Source organism: Asterias rubens, unplaced genomic scaffold (genome assembly GCF_902459465.1).
Source record: "Asterias rubens unplaced genomic scaffold, eAstRub1.3, whole genome shotgun sequence".
Lineage (NCBI taxonomy): Eukaryota > Metazoa > Echinodermata > Asteroidea > Forcipulatida > Asteriidae > Asterias > Asterias rubens.
In genome coordinates, this window is record NW_022985760.1 from 1 (window position 1) to 20,231 (window position 20,231).

Below are 20,231 nucleotides of genomic sequence, written 5' to 3' on the forward strand. Positions count from 1 at the left end.
GTTGTTGTTGTAGGCACAGTAGTAACAACAGTAGTCATGATAGTCGTAGTGGGTGATTCAGCTGATGAAAAATATCAAGACACATAGCATTTTAAACAGTTACCAAAAAACGTTCGTATGGCTGTTTGAGCTCTCCCATCGATGTGTTGTTTGTTTCCTTACAGTTCTTTTGACATGTGCGCCAAACATAGACAATTTATGAAAACAACTTAAGAATTGCTTTTATTTTCAATGTATAAACTCATTCACGCTTTAATTTTTTCTTTTCTTTTTCCTAATAACAAAGCAGAATGTGTTGGCTTTTCAGGACTTACATGTGACTGTTGTAGTTTCTGTGGTAGTTGCTTCTGTTGTGGTGGTAACTATCTTTGTTGTAGTCTGCTCAGTGGTTGGTACTGTAGATGTACTGGGAGTAGTTGTAACATGTGTGGTTGTTACTGCTGTAGTGGTTGTCAAATCTACATGAACAATTATAACCAATATTAAACCAATAAAAATCCAGGGAAAACAGTTGTTTTTAAAATGCATTCAGAACCAAAAGTTGGATATTATTTCCTCACCCTCTTTGCAACTCTTGAAAACCAGTCTTAGAGTTCCGGTTGTTTTGTCTGTAAGACTTAGCTGAATAATTTCAAGGCGAGCTGCTCTAACTGTTCTTGGAATGTCAGAGATGGCAAACAATACATTCTGGATGGTGTCTCCTTCCAATAATTCAACCATATTCTAAAATAAGAGAAAAAAACCAGTTGTATTATTTTATTAATCCAATATAAATAGAAAATAAAGGAGAAAATTTATATTTCAACTAGCAGTCAACTGCTGACATTATTGAAAACAAATTAAAGTCTTACCTCGCTACTGCCAATAAGTTGATCAAAGTCTCCATTTTCTTCAGTCTTGACATAAATTGCGAACCGTAATTCACCATTTTCTTGAGGAGTACCTTGAAGGTCTGCACCAACAAGTTTTACAGGTGTCTCAAAGTCAACTGTAATGCTCGGTCTGTCCCGACGGGGAGTATTGGTGGTCGGAATTGTGAAGCCCCATTGGGAGTCATTGTTGATGAGAGAAGTCTCTTCACCACCTTCTGGAGATGTTTGACGGCTCTTCTCGGATCCCTTTTCTTCCTCGACACAGTATTCTGGAAATAATGAAGTAAACGTGACAACTCTAATGTTTTATTTCTGGTATCATGTAACTGAACTAAATAATTGTGAAGCTCCATTGGGAGTCATTGTTGATGAGAGAAGTCTCTTCACCACCTTCTGGAGATGTTTGACGGCTCTTCTCGGATCCTTTTTCTTCCTCAACACAGTATTCTAGTGGTAACAAGGTGAACATGGTGAACAGGACATCCAAGAATTTGAGCACCCTTAACCATGCATCAACTTTAGACCACAAATTAAGTCAAAACTTTCGATTCGCTAGACTTTATTATTGGTAGCCTACGTATGTACTTGCACCAGCAAATTTATGAAAGAAGACTTTTGCCTAATTGTGTAAAATGTTACTACATCTGTTTCACTGTTAAGTACTTTAACTGCAAACAATCAACTCCAGTAAATAAATGAGTAAATCAATTAATCAAGGTTGTTTGATGTGTGCTTAAAATTGTCTCTTGCATCTGAATAGCAAGCAACTTGAACAGAATCTTTTTACCCAGTTTAACTTTTAATCTTAAATACCTGCTGTTGTTGGAGCAACTGTTGTTGTTGTTGTTGTACTCTCTGTTGTAGTTGTTCCCTCAGGAGTAGTGACTATTGTGGTTGTTGTAGGTGCCGATGTTGTTGTAGTTTCTGGCGTGGTTGTGGTCGTTGTTGCTACCTTAGTAGTTTCAATCTTCTCTGGTGTTGTGGTTGACACGGTTGTTGTCACCTCTTCAGTTGTTGTTGGGATAACGGTAACCGCTAAATGAGAGATACAAGTCCATAAATTCTTTCAGCATATAAACATGGAATGTTGTCATATCATACACTTAAAATTATCCCATTAAAATACATTTCTCTATAGAGTAGTAAACTGAAAATTCATGAGTTTTTTAGGAATGATAAAAACCTTACGTTTAGCACAGCCTTCGAAGAAAACTTTGAAACTGGCCTTTTTATCAGAAGGCACATTGATATTTGACAGGGTAACCTCGATGACGTTATCAAGTTGATTAAATGGTAGAGCAACATAGACTTTCTCCGCAATATCAGCACCCAATGGAACACTGAACACCTGTAATGAAAATTAAATCCAACAGTTAATACCAGTCAGTTTATAAACACATTAAAGTCCTTTGTTTTAACTGTGGAAGTTATGCAACATTGTCTGACGATAATTCTTTTATTATGAATTAATTTTTTTCTTGTTTTGCACAACCAATCACCAGACTGTCTGGAAAATGATGCAGGCCTGATACTTCACGGAGGCAACGAAGGCATTTGCCTCTGTGTTCCCTGGTCATTGCGTTGGTGCCCTTGAAATGCTCCAGTACAAGTTTGCAATTTCACCATAGGGTGCCCTTTACCAAGAAGAAAATGCCTTGGTGCCCTTGTCCTTTCAAAAACGAAGTCCTGATGATGGTCCTCGTTAAATTCATATTTAAGTGAACAAACAATTTAAAAAACCCAACAAATAACAAAAATTTTCACTGTGCTAATTACGATTTTAGCACGGGTATATGACGCCACTGTTCAGTGTGCAAAACCTGTTATTTGAGAATGGGCCGGTAATGCTGATTAAATGAGTAACCTTTTACTTTAATGTGAACAAATCACATGGCTTTTATTTAAAAACGTATTAACATATCCCAACATTAGCCATTGTGTGAAATATGTGACTCTGATGTGATTTTAATATTTCTTGTCATCATTTACCTGTACTTCTGACTTCTCATTAATGACTTCTTTTGGAGAGTCGTCTCCAAACAGTTTATAGCTCATGGTGAAACTCGTTATAGCATTACCAGCACTGTCTCCCTTAAGCTGAACACCAGTTAGTGTTACTGGGGTGGTGAACGGAACAATGAGGCTTCGTTCCGATGGGGCCGTCCCATATGATTCAGAACGCTGTTGTTCATATGCACCAAGTTTATCAGCGCAGTTTTCTGAGGAAAAGAAAAGAAAAGATATTTGTTTTAATGGAGTAAAATAGCTCAGGGTCTCTAGTTATTGAATTGGCAGCTCAAGTTGTTTTTAATTCAGTTGGTTTCATTTAGGGTATAGCTGGTCTGGCCTAATATATAATTTTGCTGGTGGGCATGAATTGGGAATAACACTCAAAGTTTTGTTTTCTTAATCCTTTTCATTTTGCTCTTTTTTTAATGTTTCATTCATATTGCGCTATGAATACTGTTTTATTATTATTATTTAAACTTTGAAATACCCAAATAAGTGTTTCCTAGACTTGGTGGCAATATTTTTACAAAGCAATTTACAATTGTAAAAAAAATAAATTAAAAAAAATCTTTACCATATTAATGTATAGCATTTATTATGACTGTTTATTTTTAAGCTAATTGTAACTGCTTTGATGAACAAAACAAAACTAACAAATTATGTAAAGCAATGAAACATGAAATACAAACACATGCATAAGATAAGAGTCTTTTGCAATGATTTTTTTTGTGTGTTAAACTTCAGGTGAAACTTACCTTTTGTTACCGGTGTTGGTGTTGTTGTAGTGGTAACAGTAGTTGTAGAAGTGGTTGTTGTTTCAGCTGCAGTGCTTGCTGTTGTTGTCATTGTTGTTGTTTCCGTAGTTGTTGTGGGAGTTGTTGCTGTTGTTGGTATGGTAGTAACTACAGTTGTCACCGTTGTGGTAGACGGGGTTGATGCTGTTGAAATATTAAGCAAAGTATTAGCTTTTTGTTGGTATTTTGCTCCTGTCTCTTGTCTGTCCAGTATACTTGTTTTTATTGTACATCTAGTATAACTATTCTACTGTTATCTCGATGTATAATTTCACTGCTAGTTCATTGGTATCGTAATTTAGCCTGTTAGGCTGGTACAAGCCGATTTGAATGAACCAACAACAAACTTACAATTTAAGGTAAATGTTCTAAGAAAGAAACCCTCCATCCCTCAGCATGTTGTCATTTTGATATTAAATCCTAGATTTAAATCTAAAACCCTTCATCCTTGTTTTTTGAAAGCAAAGGCAAATCAAACTTACGTCTTCTTCCTTTTTTGGTAGTGCGAGTTATCGTATCTCCAGTCCCTGTTTTAAAATAAACATTGATATTTGATTTTTAAAATTATATATATTTTTAATCCCATTGATCTATTACTGTTGAATGAAACAGATTATGGATCTTGAATGTAAATGAAATAAAACAAAGATGTTGAAAATAATTTTTGTTCAGAGAAAATGCACATTATGTAGTGTAAATTATTTCACAAAACAAATACTTTTAAATCTTTCTTGATTCTTCAAAAATTACAAACAGAGCATTAAATAAGTCTAGATGAACAATCAATCAGAACAGTTTGTATTGGAGTCCATGGGTTTTGGATGGGAGCTCTATTGTTCAGGAGTTTTCTCAGTCCAGCCCATTCCAAATATTCTCCATTGTAATTGTTATGGCTACACAATGTAGTTGTTGTAAGTGTCAGGAATGTTTTGCCTTAAAATTATCACAGTGTATTAAGTTATTTTTATGAACATCACATAAAAAGTATTTCTTACCCAAGACAATCTTCTCTGTGATAGTTGCCTCTGGAGTTGTAGTCACTTTTAGAGTTGTAGTCTGCTCAGTGGTTGGTGCAGTAGTCGTACTGGGAGTAGTCGTAATGCGTTTGGTTGTTACCTCTGTTGTGGTTGGCTTGCCTGTTTGAGAATTAATGTTAAAATAAATGCTTAAATTTGGTCTTTTCATAATCAACTTCGTGTTCAAGGTTCAAGACTCAAGATTCAAGAATCCACGAGCATAGAGCATGAAACAATATATTCTGGAAACAAACAGTACACAATGTAACACCTACTTGTGGAGGTAGTAGTCAGAGGAGTTGTAGTTACTACAGCTGTAGTCTCCTCTACTGTTGTTGTTGATGCCAAGGTGGTAGTAACACTTGTTGTAGTTGTAGCTTTTGTTGTAGTTGTAGGTGCAACTGTAGTTGTTGTAGGCGCCAATGTGGTTGTTGTAGTAGGCGCCAATGTTGTTGTTGTAGGTGCGACTGTGGTTGTGGTAGGTGCGGCTGTGGTTGTGGTAGGTGCGACTGTGGTTGTTGTAGGTGCGGCTGTGGTTGTGGTAGGTGCGGCTGTGGTTGTTGTAGGTGCGGCTGTGGTTGTGGTAGGTGCGGCTGTGGTTGTGGTAGGTGCAGCTGTGGTTGTTGTAGGTGCTGCTGTGGTTGTTGTAGGTGCGGCTGTGGTTGTGGTAGGTGCGGCTGTGGTTGTGGTAGGCGCGGCTGTGGTTGTTGTAGGTGCAGCTGTGGTTGTTGTAGGTGCTGCTGTGGTTGTTGTAGGTGCGGCTGTGGTTGTGGTAGGTGCGGCTGTGGTTGTGGTAGGTGCGGCTGTGGTTGTGGTAGGTGCCATTGTGGTAGTTGTGGGTGCCAATGTGGTTGTTGGTACAGTTGTTGTTGTGAAGATGGTGGTAGTTTTCTCCGTTACAGCGCCTGTGTGGGTTCAAAACATGAGTTATGAAATTTGACTAGTTTGAATGACAACAAAACCACCAGTAAATTATTGATAAGGAAAGTCACTGAAAATAAGAAGAGACAATCTTAATTGTGTCCATACCTTCCTGGCAACTCTTAAAAGCTAGCCTTAGAGTTCCTGTACTCGTGCTGGGATTGCTCAGGTCAATAACTTCCAGACGAGCCGCCCTTACACTTCTAGGAATATCTGAAGAGTCAAATAGCACCGACTTCACAGTGTCTCCATCCAAAAGTGCAGATGTGCCCTTCATACAAAATGACAAGGTTTTTGGTTACTTCATGTTATATAAAAAAGTGTATATTATCAAATAAGTTATGAGTAACTAGATTAAAAAAGGTGTTCCAAACTTACATCGCTGCTGCCAACAATTTTGTCAAAGTCACCGCTGTCTTCAGTCTGGATGGAAACTACAAACTGCAATTCACCATTTTCTTGAGGAGCACCTTGAAGGACTACACCAACGAGTTTTACAGGTGTCTCAAAGTCAACTGTAATGCTCGGTCTGTCCCGACGGGGAGTATTGGTGGTCGGAATTGTGAAGCTCCATTGGGAGTCATTGTTGATGAGAGAAGTCTCTTCACCACCTTCTGGAGATGTTTGACGGCTCTTCTCGGATCCCTTTTCTTCCTCAACACAGTATTCTGGAAATAATGAAGTAAACGTGACAACTCTAATGTTTTATTTCTGGTATCATGTAACTGAACTAAACCAGTATTGATAATTATTGTTCAACATGACACTTGCTTCCTTAATAGATGGCTTTATTGAAAAAAATATTCCCCCCCCAACAAAAGTTTTTACTTTGACTCTTTCGATTTTGTGTCTATAGTTACAATTCAATCTTACCTGCTGTTGTTTGAGCAACTGTTGTTGTTGTACTCTCTGTTGTAGTTGTTCCCTCAGGAGTAGTGACTATTGTGGTTGTTGTAGGTGCTGATGTTGTTGTAGTTTCAGGCGTAGTTGTGGTTGTTGTTGCTACCTTAGTAGTTTCAATCTTCTCTGGTGTTGTGGTTGACACAGTTGTAGTCACCTCTTTCGTTGTTGTTGGGATAACAGTAACTGCTGAATGTGAGATATAATTTCATATACATTTTCATTTCTCAAGCATGAAATGTTGCGAGATCAAACATTTGATAAGATGCCAGTTTAACACTGTTTTATTTTGTAAAAGTTTGCTTTATCTTTTTTGAGGACTAATCAAAGAACTTACGTTTAGCACAGCCTTCCAAAGCCACTTTGAAACTGGCCTTTTTGTCAGAAGGCACATTGATATTCGAAAGGGTAACCTCAATGACGTTATCAAGTTGCTCAAATGGTAGAGGAACAGTCACCTTCTGGGTAATGTCAGCTCCGAAAGGAACCGTGAACACCTGTAATGGAAGTTTTTATCAGTTTATAAACACATTTGCAAACTTGTTTGAGGATCACATTGTTGTGTGATTTTGTTTTGTTTAAGATAACATTTCACCTAACTGTCTATTTTCAAACTGTTTTATTTTGATAAAGAAACACTGTAAATCTGGAAGTTATACCAGTAATAAAAAATAGTCCTAAATATCATAACGTTTGGTGCATAAAATTATCGTTTACATAATTTACCTGTACTTTTCCTGACTTCTCATCCATAACTTCTTTCACAGAGTCGTCTCCAAACAGTTTATAGCTCATGGTGAAACTAGTTATAGCATTACCAGCAGTGTCTCCCTGTAGCTGAACACCAGTTAGTGTTACTGGGGTTGTGAACGGAATGACGAGGCTTCGCGCCAGTGGGGTTGACCCATATGTTTCAGATCGCTGTTGCTCGTAGGCATTAAGTTCATCAGCACAGTTTTCTAAGGAATTAAGAGGATATCAAAGAAAAATACAAAAACAACCAAGGGTCACTACTTATTTTAATAACTGCTGTTAACAAAGAGCAAAACCATCATAATTTGTAAGTTAGAATATTCTTTGTCTTGACCATATTTATAAAAAGCAATGAAACATGACACACAAACCGGGCCCAAGAGACTACAAATCATTGATGTTTAATGTCAACTTTGGGGTGAAACTTACCTTTTGTTACCGGTGTTGGTGTTGTAGTAGTGGTAACAGTTGTCGTTGAAGTGGTTGTTGTTTCAGCTGCAGTGGTTGCTGTTGTTGTGGATGTTGTTGTTTCCTTGGTTGTTGTTGGAGCAGTTGTTGTTGTAGGCACAGTAGTAACAACAGTAGTCATGATAGTCGTAGTGGGTGATTCAGCTGATGAAAAATATCAAGACACATAGCATTTTAAACAGTTACCAAAAAACGTTCGTATGGCTGTTTGAGCTCTCCCATCGATGTGTTGTTTGTTTCCTTACAGTTCTTTTGACATGTGCGCCAAACATAGACAATTTATGAAAACAACTTAAGAATTGCTTTTATTTTCAATGTATAAACTCATTCACGCTTTAATTTTTTCTTTTCTTTTTCCTAATAACAAAGCAGAATGTGTTGGCTTTTCAGGACTTACATGTGACTGTTGTAGTTTCTGTGGTAGTTGCTTCTGTTGTGGTGGTAACTATCTTTGTTGTAGTCTGCTCAGTGGTTGGTACTGTAGATGTACTGGGAGTAGTTGTAACATGTGTGGTTGTTACTTCTGTAGTGGTTGTCAAATCTACATGAACAAAATTGATAACCAATATTAAACCAATAAAAATCCAGGGAAAACAGCTGTTTTTAAAATGCATTCAGAACCAAAAGTTGGATATTATTTCCTTACCCTCTTTGCAACTCTTGAAAACCAGTCTTAGAGTTCCGGTTGTTTTGTCTGTAAGACTTAGCTGAATTATTTCAAGGCGAGCTGCTCTAACTGTTCTTGGAATGTCAGAGGTAGCAAACAATACATTCTGGATGGTGTCTCCTTCCAATAATTCAACCATATTCTAAAATAAGAAAAAAAAACCAGTTGTATTATTTTATTAATCCAATATAAATAGAAAATAAAGGAGAATTTTCTTTATTTCCACCAGCAGAGTCAACTACTGACACTATTGAAAACAAATTAAAGTCTTACCTCGCTACTGCCAATAAGTTGATCAAAGTCTCCATTTTCTTCAGTCTTGACATAAATTGCGAACTGTAATTCACCATTTTCTTGAGGAGTACCTTGAAGGTCTACACCAACAAGTTTTACAGGTGTCTCAAAGTCAACTGTAATACTCGGTCTGTCCCGACGGGGAGTATTGGTGGTCGGAATTGTGAAGCTCCATTGGGAGTCATTGTTGATGAGAGAAGTCTCTTCACCACCTTCTGGAGATGTTTGACGGCTCTTCTCGGATCCCTTTTCTTCCTCTACACAGTATTCTAGTAATAATGAAGTAAACGTGACAACTCTAATGTTTTATTTCTGGTATCATGTAACTGAACTAAATAATTGTGAAGCTCCATTGGGAGTCATTGTTGATGAGAGAAGTCTCTTCACCACCTTCTGGAGATGTTTGACGGCTCTTCTCGGATCCCTTTTCTTCCTCTACACAGTATTCTAGTGGTATTAACAAGGTAAACATGGTGAACAGGACATCCAAGAATTTGAGCACCCTAAACCATGCATCAACTTTAGACCACAAATTAAGTCAAAACTTTCTATTCGCTAGACTTCATTATTGGTAGCCTACGTATGTACTTGCACCAGCAAATTTATGAAAGAACACTTTTGCCTAATTGTGTAAAATTTTACTACATCTGTTTCACTGTTAAGTACTTTAACTGCAAACAATCAACTCCAGTAAATAAATGAGTAAATCAATTAATCAAGGTTGTTTGAGGTGTGCTTAAAATTGTCTCTTGCATCTAAATAGCAAGCAACTTGAACAGAATCTTTTTACCCAGTTTAACTTTTAATCTTAAATACCTGCTGTTGTTGGAGCAACTGTTGTTGTTGTTGTTGTACTCTCTGTTGTAGTTGTTCCCTCAGGAGTAGTGACTATTGTGGTTGTTGTAGGTGCCGATGTTGTTGTAGTTTCTGGCGTGGTTGTGGTCGTTGTTGCTACCTTAGTAGTTTCAATCTTCTCTGGTGTTGTGGTTGACACGGTTGTTGTCACCTCTTCAGTTGTTGTTGGGATAACGGTAACCGCTAAATGAGAGATACAAGTCCATAAATTCTTTCAGCATATAAACATGGAATGTTGTCATATCATACACTTAAAATTATCCCATTAAAATACATTTCTCTATAGAGTAGTAAACTGAAAATTCATGAGTTTTTTAGGAATGGTAAAAACCTTACGTTTAGCACAGCCTTCGAAGAAAACTTTGAAACTGGCCTTTTTATCAGAAGGCACATTGATATTTGACAGGGTAACCTCGATGACGTTATCAAGTTGATTAAATGGTAGAGCAACATAGACTTTCTCCGCAATGTCAGCACCCAATGGAACACTGAACACCTGTAATGAAAATTAAATCCAACAGTTAATACCAGTCAGTTTATAAACACATTAAAGTCCTTTGTTTTAACTGTGGAAGTTATGCAACATTGTCTGACGATAATTCTTTTATTATGAATTAATTTTTTTCTTGTTTTGCACAACCAATCACCAGACTGTCTGGAAAATGATGCAGGCCTGATACTTCACGGAGGCAACGAAGGCATTTGCCTCTGTGTTCCCTGGTCATTGCGTTGGTGCCCTTGAAATGCTCCAGTACAAGTTTGCAATTTCACCATAGGGTGCCCTTTACCAAGAAGAAAATGCCTTGGTGCCCTTGTCCTTTCAAAAACGAAGTCCTGATGATGGTCCTCGTTAAATTCATATTTAAGTGAACAAACAATTTAAAAAACCCAACAAATAACAAAAATTTTCACTGTGCTAATTACGATTTTAGCACGGGTATATGACGCCACTGTTCAGTGTGCAAAACCTGTTATTTGAGAATGGGCCGGTAATGCTGTTTAAATCAGTAACCTTTTACTTTAATGTGAACAAATCACATGGCTTTTATTTAAAAACGTATTACATATCCCAACATTAGCCATTGTGTGAAATATGTGACTCTGATGTGATTTTAATATTTCTTGTCATCATTTACCTGTACTTCTGACTTCTCATTAATGACTTCTTTTGGAGAGTCGTCTCCAAACAGTTTATAGCTCATGGTGAAACTAGTTATAGCATTACCAGCACTGTCTCCCTTAAGCTGAACACCAGTTAGTGTTACTGGGGTGGTGAACGGAACAATGAGGCTTCGTTCCGATGGGGCCGTCCCATATGATTCAGAACGCTGTTGTTCATATGCACCAAGTTTATCAGCGCAGTTTTCTGAGGAAAAGAAAAGAAAAGATATTTGTTTTAATGGAGTAAAATAGCTCAGGGTCTCTAGTTATTGAATTGGCAGCTCAAGTTGTTTTTAATTCAGTTGGTTTCATTTAGGGTATAGCTGGTCTGGCCTAATATATAATTTTGCTGGTGGGCATGAATTGGGAATAACACTCAAAGTTTTGTTTTCTTAATCCTTTTCATTTTGCTCTTTTTTTAATGTTTCATTCATATTGCGCTATGAATACTGTTTTATTATTATTATTTAAACTTTGAAATACCCAAATAAGTGTTTCCTAGACTTTGTGGCAATATTTTTACAAAGCAATTTACAGTTGTAAAAAAAAAAAAGAAAAAAAAAAATCTTTACCATATTAATGTATAGCAATTATTATGACTGTTTATTTTTAAGCTAATTGTAACTGCTTTGATGAACAAAACAAAACTAACAAATTATGTAAAGCAATGAAACATGAAATACAAACACATGCATAAGATAAGAGTCTTTTGCAATGATTTTTTGTGTGTGTTAAACTTCAGGTGAAACTTACCTTTTGTTACCGGTGTTGGTGTTGTTGTAGTGGTAACAGTAGTTGTAGAAGTGGTTGTTGTTTCAGCTGCAGTGCTCGCTGTTGTTGTCATTGTTGTTGTTTCCGTAGTTGTTGTGGGAGTTGTTGCCGTTGTTGGTACTGTAGTAACAACAGTTGTCATCGTTGTGGTAGACGGGGATGAGGCTATTAAAATATTAGGCAAAGTGATGAGCTTTCTGTTGATAATTTGCTCCTGTCTTTTACCCAAAACAGATAATGGCTGTCTCCAGATAGGAACGTTAGCCTAAGGAATGCTGACTTTGTCTCCATTACCAGGTGAGGAACAAAGATTATAATAGTCCCACTCCTTCCTCGACCTTCATTTTGACTGTGTGAATTTGCTAAGCATTCTGTCGCTGTTTAAAAACCCCTTTTTATAACCTATTGTAAGTCATTGACCCTTGGATGGTTTCATCTGTGTTGGGTATTGTCCACAACTTCCTTCTTTGCACAAATATGTTTTTCCAATTTAGTAGTTTACGTTGTTCATTTAGTACTTTTTACTAGATCTTGATTTACATTTTCACTGCTAGTTCAGTATTGTAGTTCAGCCTGATATAAGCAGATATTAATCAACCAATAAAGATAAAACAGTCACAGGGAAATGTTCTTAGAAACAAACACTCTAACATTGGCATGTTATTATTATTTTAAGTATTATTTATTTGACCTCAACAAATACAAGTACATCAAAAAGCACAGCAAAAGTTAAACGATAACACAACGAACCAATCAAAATAATAACAAACACAATAGTTATTCAAGCAAAAAGCACATGATAATTATAAAAAACAGAACAGAACATGACAGGAGGGTACCTAGATGAGCAAAAGAGAAAAAGACAAAAAGAATCTATAGAAGAGGAGCATGCAGGCATGGGGAGTAAATCAAATGAGGGAAACAACTGGACAGACCAACAAAGAACAACGTATGTGGGTCAGGAACAACAAAAGTAAACTTGATTGCTGTTGCTCAGAAGCATGCTGTCCCACGCATAAGTAGCGCTAATATTGTCGTTGTGTTGTCATAAATTTAAACCTGAAACCCTATATCCTTGTTTATGGAAAGCAAGTTCAAATGATACTTACATCTACCTCCTTGTTTAGTTGTTAGAAGTGTTGAATCATCAGTGGCTGTTTAAAAAATAAAGAACAAAACACAAATTAAAAAATAATAAATTTTTTAATTTCACATTGATCAATTACAGTGTTATTTTATTTATTTTTTATTTATCTATATTTTTTATTGATATACAGATAATATAAATGAAATAACACAGAGAGGTTGAAACATTTTTTGTTGAGAGAAACAGCACATGAGGTAGTTTATTTTTGTTTAAATGTAATTTAAAAAAACCACAATACCAACTTTAAAGGAACATGTTGCCTTGGAATGGTCGAGTTGGTCTTTAAAAAGTGTTTGTAACTGTTTGTTATAGATTGTATGTGATTGTATGTGATTAGAACTGGTTTCCTTTTACCCCGTGAACAAACACGGTCGGCCATTTATGGGAGTAAAATTGTTGGCCCCATGTTGCAATTTGGATTGTTAAGCAAATATGTTGATTTACTTCATGCAGAGCAGTGCTGGTTACATAGCGTTTTACTAATTTCAGCATTCAAAAAAAGAATGTTGTCAGATTATACACTTTATAAAGTACCAATTATATTTTTTTTTGCATATTTGCACTTAACATGGCTTTACTAGTACAAGCAACAAGAAGAAAACGTTAAAGATAAATCTAACCCAACCAAAGGGAAGTGAAGGTAAGAGTCAATATCTCTGTTTAATCAGTCTAGATTAAAGCAATTGGTAGGAAGGACAACTGATTTTTGAACTTACATATAGCACAGCCTTCAAAGTCCACTTGGAAACTGGCTTTTTTATCAGTAGGCACGTTGATATTCGAAAGGGTAACCTCAATTACGTTATCAAGGTGGCTAAATGGTAGAGGGACAGTCACTTTCTGGGTAATGTCAGCTCCGAAAGAAACCGTGAACACCTGTAATGGAAGTTTATATCAGTTAATACACACATTTGCAAACTTGTTTGAGGATGACACTGTTGTGATTTTGTTAAGTAAAAGATAACATTTCGCCTGGCTGTCTTTTTGCACACTTTTTATTTTAATAACGAAACACTGTAAATCTGGAGGTAACACCAGTAATTGAAAATAGTCCTGAGTATCATAACGTTTGGTACATAAAATTGTTGTTTACATCATTTACCTGTACTTCTCCTGACTCATTTATGACTTCTTTCGGAGAGTCATCTCCAAACAGTTTATAGCTCATGGTGAAACTAGTTATAGCATTACCAGCTGTGTCTCCCTGTAGCTGAACACCAGTTAGTGTTACTGGCCTTGTGAACGGAGCGAAGAGGCTTCGCGCCAGTGGAGTTGACCCATACGTTTCAGATCGCTGTTGCTCATATGCACCAAGTGTATCAGCACAGTTTTCTGAGGGAAAAAGAGAAGATATTTAAAATTAAGTAGCACAGCATTCTAAGGTCATTGTTTTTTTTTTTTTTATAATTCACTGTCTAAAATAAAACCCAAGAACTCAAAACTGTTCTGAATAAACTGTACATCTTTTTCTAATACAAATCAATCAAACCTACAAGACTTTGAATGATGTTTTTTTTTAAGTAAAACTTTTAGTGAAACTTACCTTTTGTTACCGGTGTTGGTGTTGTTGTAGTGGTAACAGTAGTTGTAGAAGTGGTTGTTGTTTCAGCTGCAGTGCTCGCTGTTGTTTTCATTGTTGTTGTTTCCGTAGTTGTTGTGGGCATTGTTGCTGTAGTTGGTCTAGTGCTAACAACAGTAGTTGTGCTAGTGGTTGTAGGTTCAGTAGCTAATGAACAACAAGTTTAAAGAAACTGTTACATAAAATGCATTCTTAAAGGTTTTTCCCCAAATTATTTTCTGTGATTTTGTTTTTGTATTTTTTTTTAATTGTTCCAAATTGCTATTAATGTGCAAAGTAGAGCTCTGCTTTTTTTTCGCAGTTTGTCTGAAATCCGCAATTGTGCTTATTTTTTTCTCTTACTTGTTGTAGTTGGAACAGTGGTTGTTGAGACCGTTGTGGTAGTTGGAACTGTTGTAGTAGTTGGAACTGTTGTGGTAGTTGGAACCGTTGTGGTAGTTGGAACCGTTGTAGTAGTTGGAACTGTTGTAGTAGTTGGAACTGTTGTAGTAGTTGGAACTGTTGTAGTAGTTGGAACCGTTGTGGTAGTTGGAACCGTTGTAGTAGTTGGAACTGTTGTGGTAGTTGGAACTGTTGTAGTAGTTGGAACCGTTGTGGTAGTTGGAACTGTTGTAGTAGTTGGAACCGTTGTGGTAGTTGGAACTGCTGTGGTAGTTTGAACTGTTGTGGTGGATGGAACTGTTGTGGTACTGGGAGCCTCTTTGCAGGTTAAAAATTCAAATTTCAAATTTGCTTCCTGGTCAACGGTTTCAGTCACGAACTCTATTCTGACCTTTTCCACATTCCTTAATAATTTGTTTTCAGGAAGTATGATTCTCTCCTTTCTCACAGTGTTATCTAAGGTGAATACCTTTTAGAAAGAAATGACAAAAAAAAATAAACAAATAAGGATATGGATATAAATAACATTAAACAATATATCACATTTTCATAAATTCCTTCTTGGTTTGTAACTTTGTAACAAAATGCAGTAAATAATAACCTCTTATAACATAAATAGCAGTTTTTAGCATCTTAAAGAGATTTGCTTAACCCGGTCACCTCAATGACTATTTGGCTAAAACATACAAAAAGGTGAACTTACCTGTGCTTTTCCTGACTCCATAATAGATGAGGTGTAGGTTGTACCAGCTGCAATTTTAAATTCCTTGATATTTTCGCTAAGAATTTGAATTTCATCAATTTTAACAGGAGAATTAAAATTTATGTAGAAAACTATTGTAGTAGCTCTGAACTTGAACGCCCAATTGGTGTCAAATGTTGAATACTCAAGTCCTGAAAACTTTGGCCTTGATAAACGACTTTTCTCCTGGACAGTCAGTGATTCGAAGCTCTTGCAAAACTCTGGAGTTTGTGTAAAAAATACAAAAATAACTGATGACAATGATGTTTTTCATATAAACCAAGTTCATCAGCACAGTATTTGGAGGTAAAACAGAAAAATAACTGTATTAAAATAACTAGAACTCAAACTGTTCTAAATAAAATGTACTAAATACATTTTGATCTCATGTAAAGCAATGAAACATGAAAAACAAACACACAACCTACAAAAATTCTATAAATGGCCTTTATTTCTAGACATTTAGGTGAAAATTACCTTTTGTTGTGGGTGTTGGCGTTGTTGTAGTGGCAACAGTAGTCGTGGAAATGGTTGTTGTTTCAGCTGCAGTGCTTGCTGTTGTCGTTGTTGTTGTTGTTTCCGTAGTTGTTGTTGGAGCAGTTGTTGTTGCCGGCAATGTGGTAACAATAGTTGTTTCTTTAGTTGTTGTTGGAGCAGTCGTTGTTGTTGGCACAGTAGTAACAATGGTAGTCAACGTAGTTGTAGATGGCTTTTCAGCTGATGAATAATATAAAGAAAACAACCCATTTACAACTGGTTTAAAGTACTACACTCACATATTTGTCAAAGCTTTTCCATCCCTCCAGTTTATTTATCAATGTTTATTTGTTTGTATCACAGATAATACCTGTTTCAACTACTCGTTTGGTGTTGTTTTCCAAATCATACAGCGCAAAACATTGGTGTTTAAGTACTTACTTGTGACTGTTGTAGTTTCTGTGGTAGTTGCTTCTGTTGTGGTGGTAACTATCTTTGTTGTAGTCTGCTCAGTGGTTGGTACTGTAGATGTACTGGGAGTAGTTGTAACATGTGTGGTTGTTACTTCCGTAGTGGTTGTCAAATCTACATGAACAATTATAACCAATATTAAACCAATAAAAATCCAGGGAAAACAGCTGTTTTTAAAATGCATTCAGAACCAAAAGTTGGATATTATTTCCTTACCCTCTTTGCAACTCTTGAAAACCAGTCTAAGAGTTCCGGTTGTTTTGTCTGTAAGACTTAGCTGAATAATTTCAAGGCGAGCTGCTCTAACTGTTCTTGGAATGTCAGAGGTGGCAAACAATACATTCTGGATGGTATCTCCTTCCAATAATTCAACCATATTCTAAAACAAGAAAAAAACAGTTGTATTATTTTATTAATCCAATATGTATAGAAAATAAAGGAGAAAAGTTATATTGCAACAAGCAGAGTCAAGTCTGACATTATTGAAATCAAATTAAAATCATACCTCACTACTGCCGATAAGCTGATCAAAGTCTCCATTTTCTTCAGTCTTGACATAAATTGCGAATCGTAATTCACCATTTTCTTGAGGAGCACCTTGAAGGTCTACACCAACAAGTTTTACAGGTGTCTCAAAGTCAACTGTAATGCTCGGTCTGTCCTGACGGGGAGTATTGGTGGTCGGAATTGTGAAGCTCCATTGGGATTGGGAGTCAATGTTGATGAGAGAAGCCTCTTCACCACCTTCTGGAGATGTTTGACGCCTCTTCTCGGATCCCTTTTCTCCCTTGACACAGTATTCTTGTAGTAACAAGATAACATTTAAAAAAATTATCAGACACTAAAATTGAGCTCCCTACCATGCAATATGAAGAAAAAAAATCAGAATAATGTTGAATAGTTCTTTGAAAGTTATATTTTAACCTTGATACTTACATCAACCATATTATTTTATTAACAACTTTTCTTAACTGATCTCACTTTTATTTCAACCATTTCAATGTTTAGAGCTTTGAGTATTGAATAATAAGGATTTAAAAAAAACCCCCCCCAAAAAAAACCCAGGTGGTTTGTGCCAGGTGTTAAAATTTTCTCTTTTATAGACTACGGTAAGTACCAACTTCAATTTACTTTTTACAGGGTTTAACTTTTATTTTTACCTGCTGTTGTTGGAGCAACTGTTGTTGCTGTTGTTGTACTCTCTGTTGTAGTTGTCCCCTCAGGAGTAGTGACTATTGTGGTTGTTGTAGGTGCTGATGTTGTTGTAGTTTCTGGCGTGGTTGTGGTCGTTGTTGCTACCTTAGTAGTTTCAATCTTCTCTGGTGTTGTGGTTGACACGGTTGTTGTCACCTCTTTAGTTGTTGTTGGGGTTGTTGTCATTGCTGAAGAAAGATTTAATGGATTTTATCGCATCAACAAAATATTAACACATTAATTGGTGCAGAGGCACAAAGTTAGCTGAGCTGTTTTTCTTAACAGACAGCTTGGACTGGTCACCTTTGTTAATTCACCAGGACATAGACAGGCAAAGATTTAACAGGCCCAACTATTCCATTAAAAAAACCTGCAGTGACTTCAGCTTTCCATATCTGTGTTATGATAAGTTCAAAGTGATATATCTTTTTCAGCTTGCACTTTTTCAGCGGACACATGCATAATGTTTTTAAGTGCATAGTGTAATATTGTTCTATGCACTATGTATTGTAGGTATTTGTATGAGAGAGGTGTAGGTTAGAATAAAATTCAAGGATGGCGGGAAAGATGCACAGGACAAGAAGTTCCAAAGAAATGAAGTTGAATAAAACAGACTTTAGTTAGTGAAAGTTTGCTTCATTTTTCAAAGGACTGATTCAAGAACTTACGTTTAGCACAGCCTTCGAAGAAGACTTTGAAACTGGCCTTTTTATCAGAAGGCACATTGATATTTGACAGGGTAACCTCGATGACGTTATCAAGTTGATTAAATGGTAGAGCAACATTGACCTTCTCCGCAATGTCAGCATCCAATGGAACACTGAACACCTGTAATGAAAATTAAATCCAACAGTTGATACCAATCAGTTAATACACACATTTGATCAGAGGAGTTTGTAGTCCTTTGCTTTAAAGTTTTCTTGACACTAAAGGTGGTAGTTGTTTGAACTATTGAAGAAAAACTGTGCATCTTGAAACAAAAACTGCAATAAAGTTCCATACTGTGTAGTACATACAATTACAATTTGCATCGTTTACCTGTACTTCCTCTGACTTCTCATCCATAACTTCTTTTGGAAAGTCGTCTCCAAACAGTTTATAGCTCATGGTGAAACTAGTTATAGCATTACCAGCAGTGTCTCCCTGTAGCTGAACACCAGTTAGTGTTACTGGGGTTGTGAACGGAACGACGAGGCTTCGCGCCAGTGGGGTTGACCCATACGTTTCTGATCGCTGTTGCTCGTAGGCATTAAGTTCATCAGCACAGTTTTCTGAAGAAAAAGCGAAGACATTATTACGAAATAGCACAACATTTTAGGTTCACTATTTTCTTTAATAACCTCTTTGAAAAAAAACACCAGAACTCAAAATGTACTTGCATACTGAACTATTGTCAAGCAATGAACATAACACAAACACAAACCTACAAGACTTTGAACGACATTCATAGGTAAAACTTACCTTTTGTTACTGGTGTTGGTGTTGTTGTAGTGGTAACAGTAGTTGTAGAAGTGGTTGTTGTTTCAGCTGCAGTGCTCGCTGTTGTTGTAATCGTTGTCGTTTCTTTAGTTGTTGTGGGTGATGTTGCTGTACTTGGTGCAGTGGTAACAACAGTAGTTGTGCTAAAGGTTGTAGGTTCAGTAGCTAATGAACAATAATAAAACAAAATTTTGTTTAGTGTTACACAAAATGCATCCTTAAAGAATTTTCCCCAAAATATTCCACATTATCTTGTGTATAGTTTTTTGTTCAAAATGTTATTATTCAACTTGTCTAAAATCTACAATTTTTTGTATCTTACTTGTTGTAGTTGGAACCAATGTTGTGGTCGGAACTGTTGTAGTAGTTGGAACTGTTGTAGTAGTAGGAACTGTTGTAGTAGTTGGAACTGTTGTAGTAGTTGGAACCGTTGTAGTAGTAGGAACTGTTGTAGTAGTTGGAACTGTTGTAGTAGTTGGAACTGTTGTAGTAGTTGGAATCGTTGTAGTAGTTGGAACCGTTGTGGTAGTTGGAACTGTTGTAGTAGTTGGAACCGTTGTAGTAGTTGGAACCGTTGTGGTAGTTGGAACTGTTGTAGTAGTTGGAACCGTTGTAGTAGTTGGAACCGTTGTGGTAGTTGGAACTGTTGTAGTAGTTGGAACTGTTGTAGTAGTTGGAACTGTTGTAGTAGTTGGAACTGTTGTGGTAGTGGGAGCCTCTTTGCAGGTTAAAAATTCAAATTTCAAGTTCGCTTCCTGGTTAGCTGATTCAGTAACGAACTCTATTCTGACCTTTTCCACGTTCCTTAAAAATTTGTTATTAGGAAGTATGATTCTCTCCTTTGTGCCAGCGTTTTCTACAGTGAATATCTTTTAAAAAGAAATGAGAAAAAAAAAACATAAACAAAAAAGGACATGGATCTAAATAACTTTAAAAAAAAATCAACAGTTCATAAATTACTTTTTGGTTTGCAACTTTGTAAGAGGCATTTTCTTGTAACCAAGTGCATGCAGATAATTATAACCTCTTATAACATAAATAGCAGTCGGCTAAACCATAAAAAAGGATAAACTTACCTGTGCTTTTCCTGACTCCATAATTGATGAGGTGTAGGTTGTACCAGCTGCAATTTTAAATTGCTTGATTCTTTTGCTAAGAATTTGAATTTCATCAATTTTAACAGGAGAATTAAAGTTGATGTAGAAAACTATTTTAGAAGCTTTGAACTTAAATGCCCAGTTGGTGTCAAATGTTGAATACTCAAGTCTTGAAAACTTTG

The 20,231-nt window shown here is 36.4% G+C and overlaps 1 protein-coding gene across 1 annotated transcript; it reads right to left on the minus strand.

Annotated features, from left to right (window-relative positions):
* Positions 1–314: 314 nt before the first annotated feature.
* LOC117306652 (mucin-2-like) lies at positions 315–20,049 on the minus strand (the record flags this gene model as incomplete). Its single annotated transcript, XM_033791136.1, has 29 exons — positions 20,029–20,049; positions 19,275–19,821; positions 18,935–19,117; positions 18,512–18,744; positions 18,142–18,301; positions 17,440–17,661; positions 16,785–17,080; positions 16,496–16,658; positions 16,250–16,393; positions 15,809–16,048; positions 15,293–15,552; positions 14,551–15,058; positions 14,173–14,355; positions 10,687–10,916; positions 9,887–10,046; positions 6,487–6,702; positions 5,992–6,281; positions 5,722–5,884; positions 4,968–5,597; positions 4,672–4,812; positions 4,159–4,203; positions 3,638–3,820; positions 2,862–3,091; positions 2,061–2,220; positions 1,686–1,907; positions 1,260–1,319; positions 852–1,141; positions 561–723; positions 315–458 (listed from the first exon to the last, which is right to left on the minus strand). Coding segments are annotated over exons 1-29 (6,487 nt in total), but the record flags the coding sequence as incomplete, so codon positions are not given.
* Between the last annotated feature and the right edge of the window lie 182 nt (positions 20,050–20,231).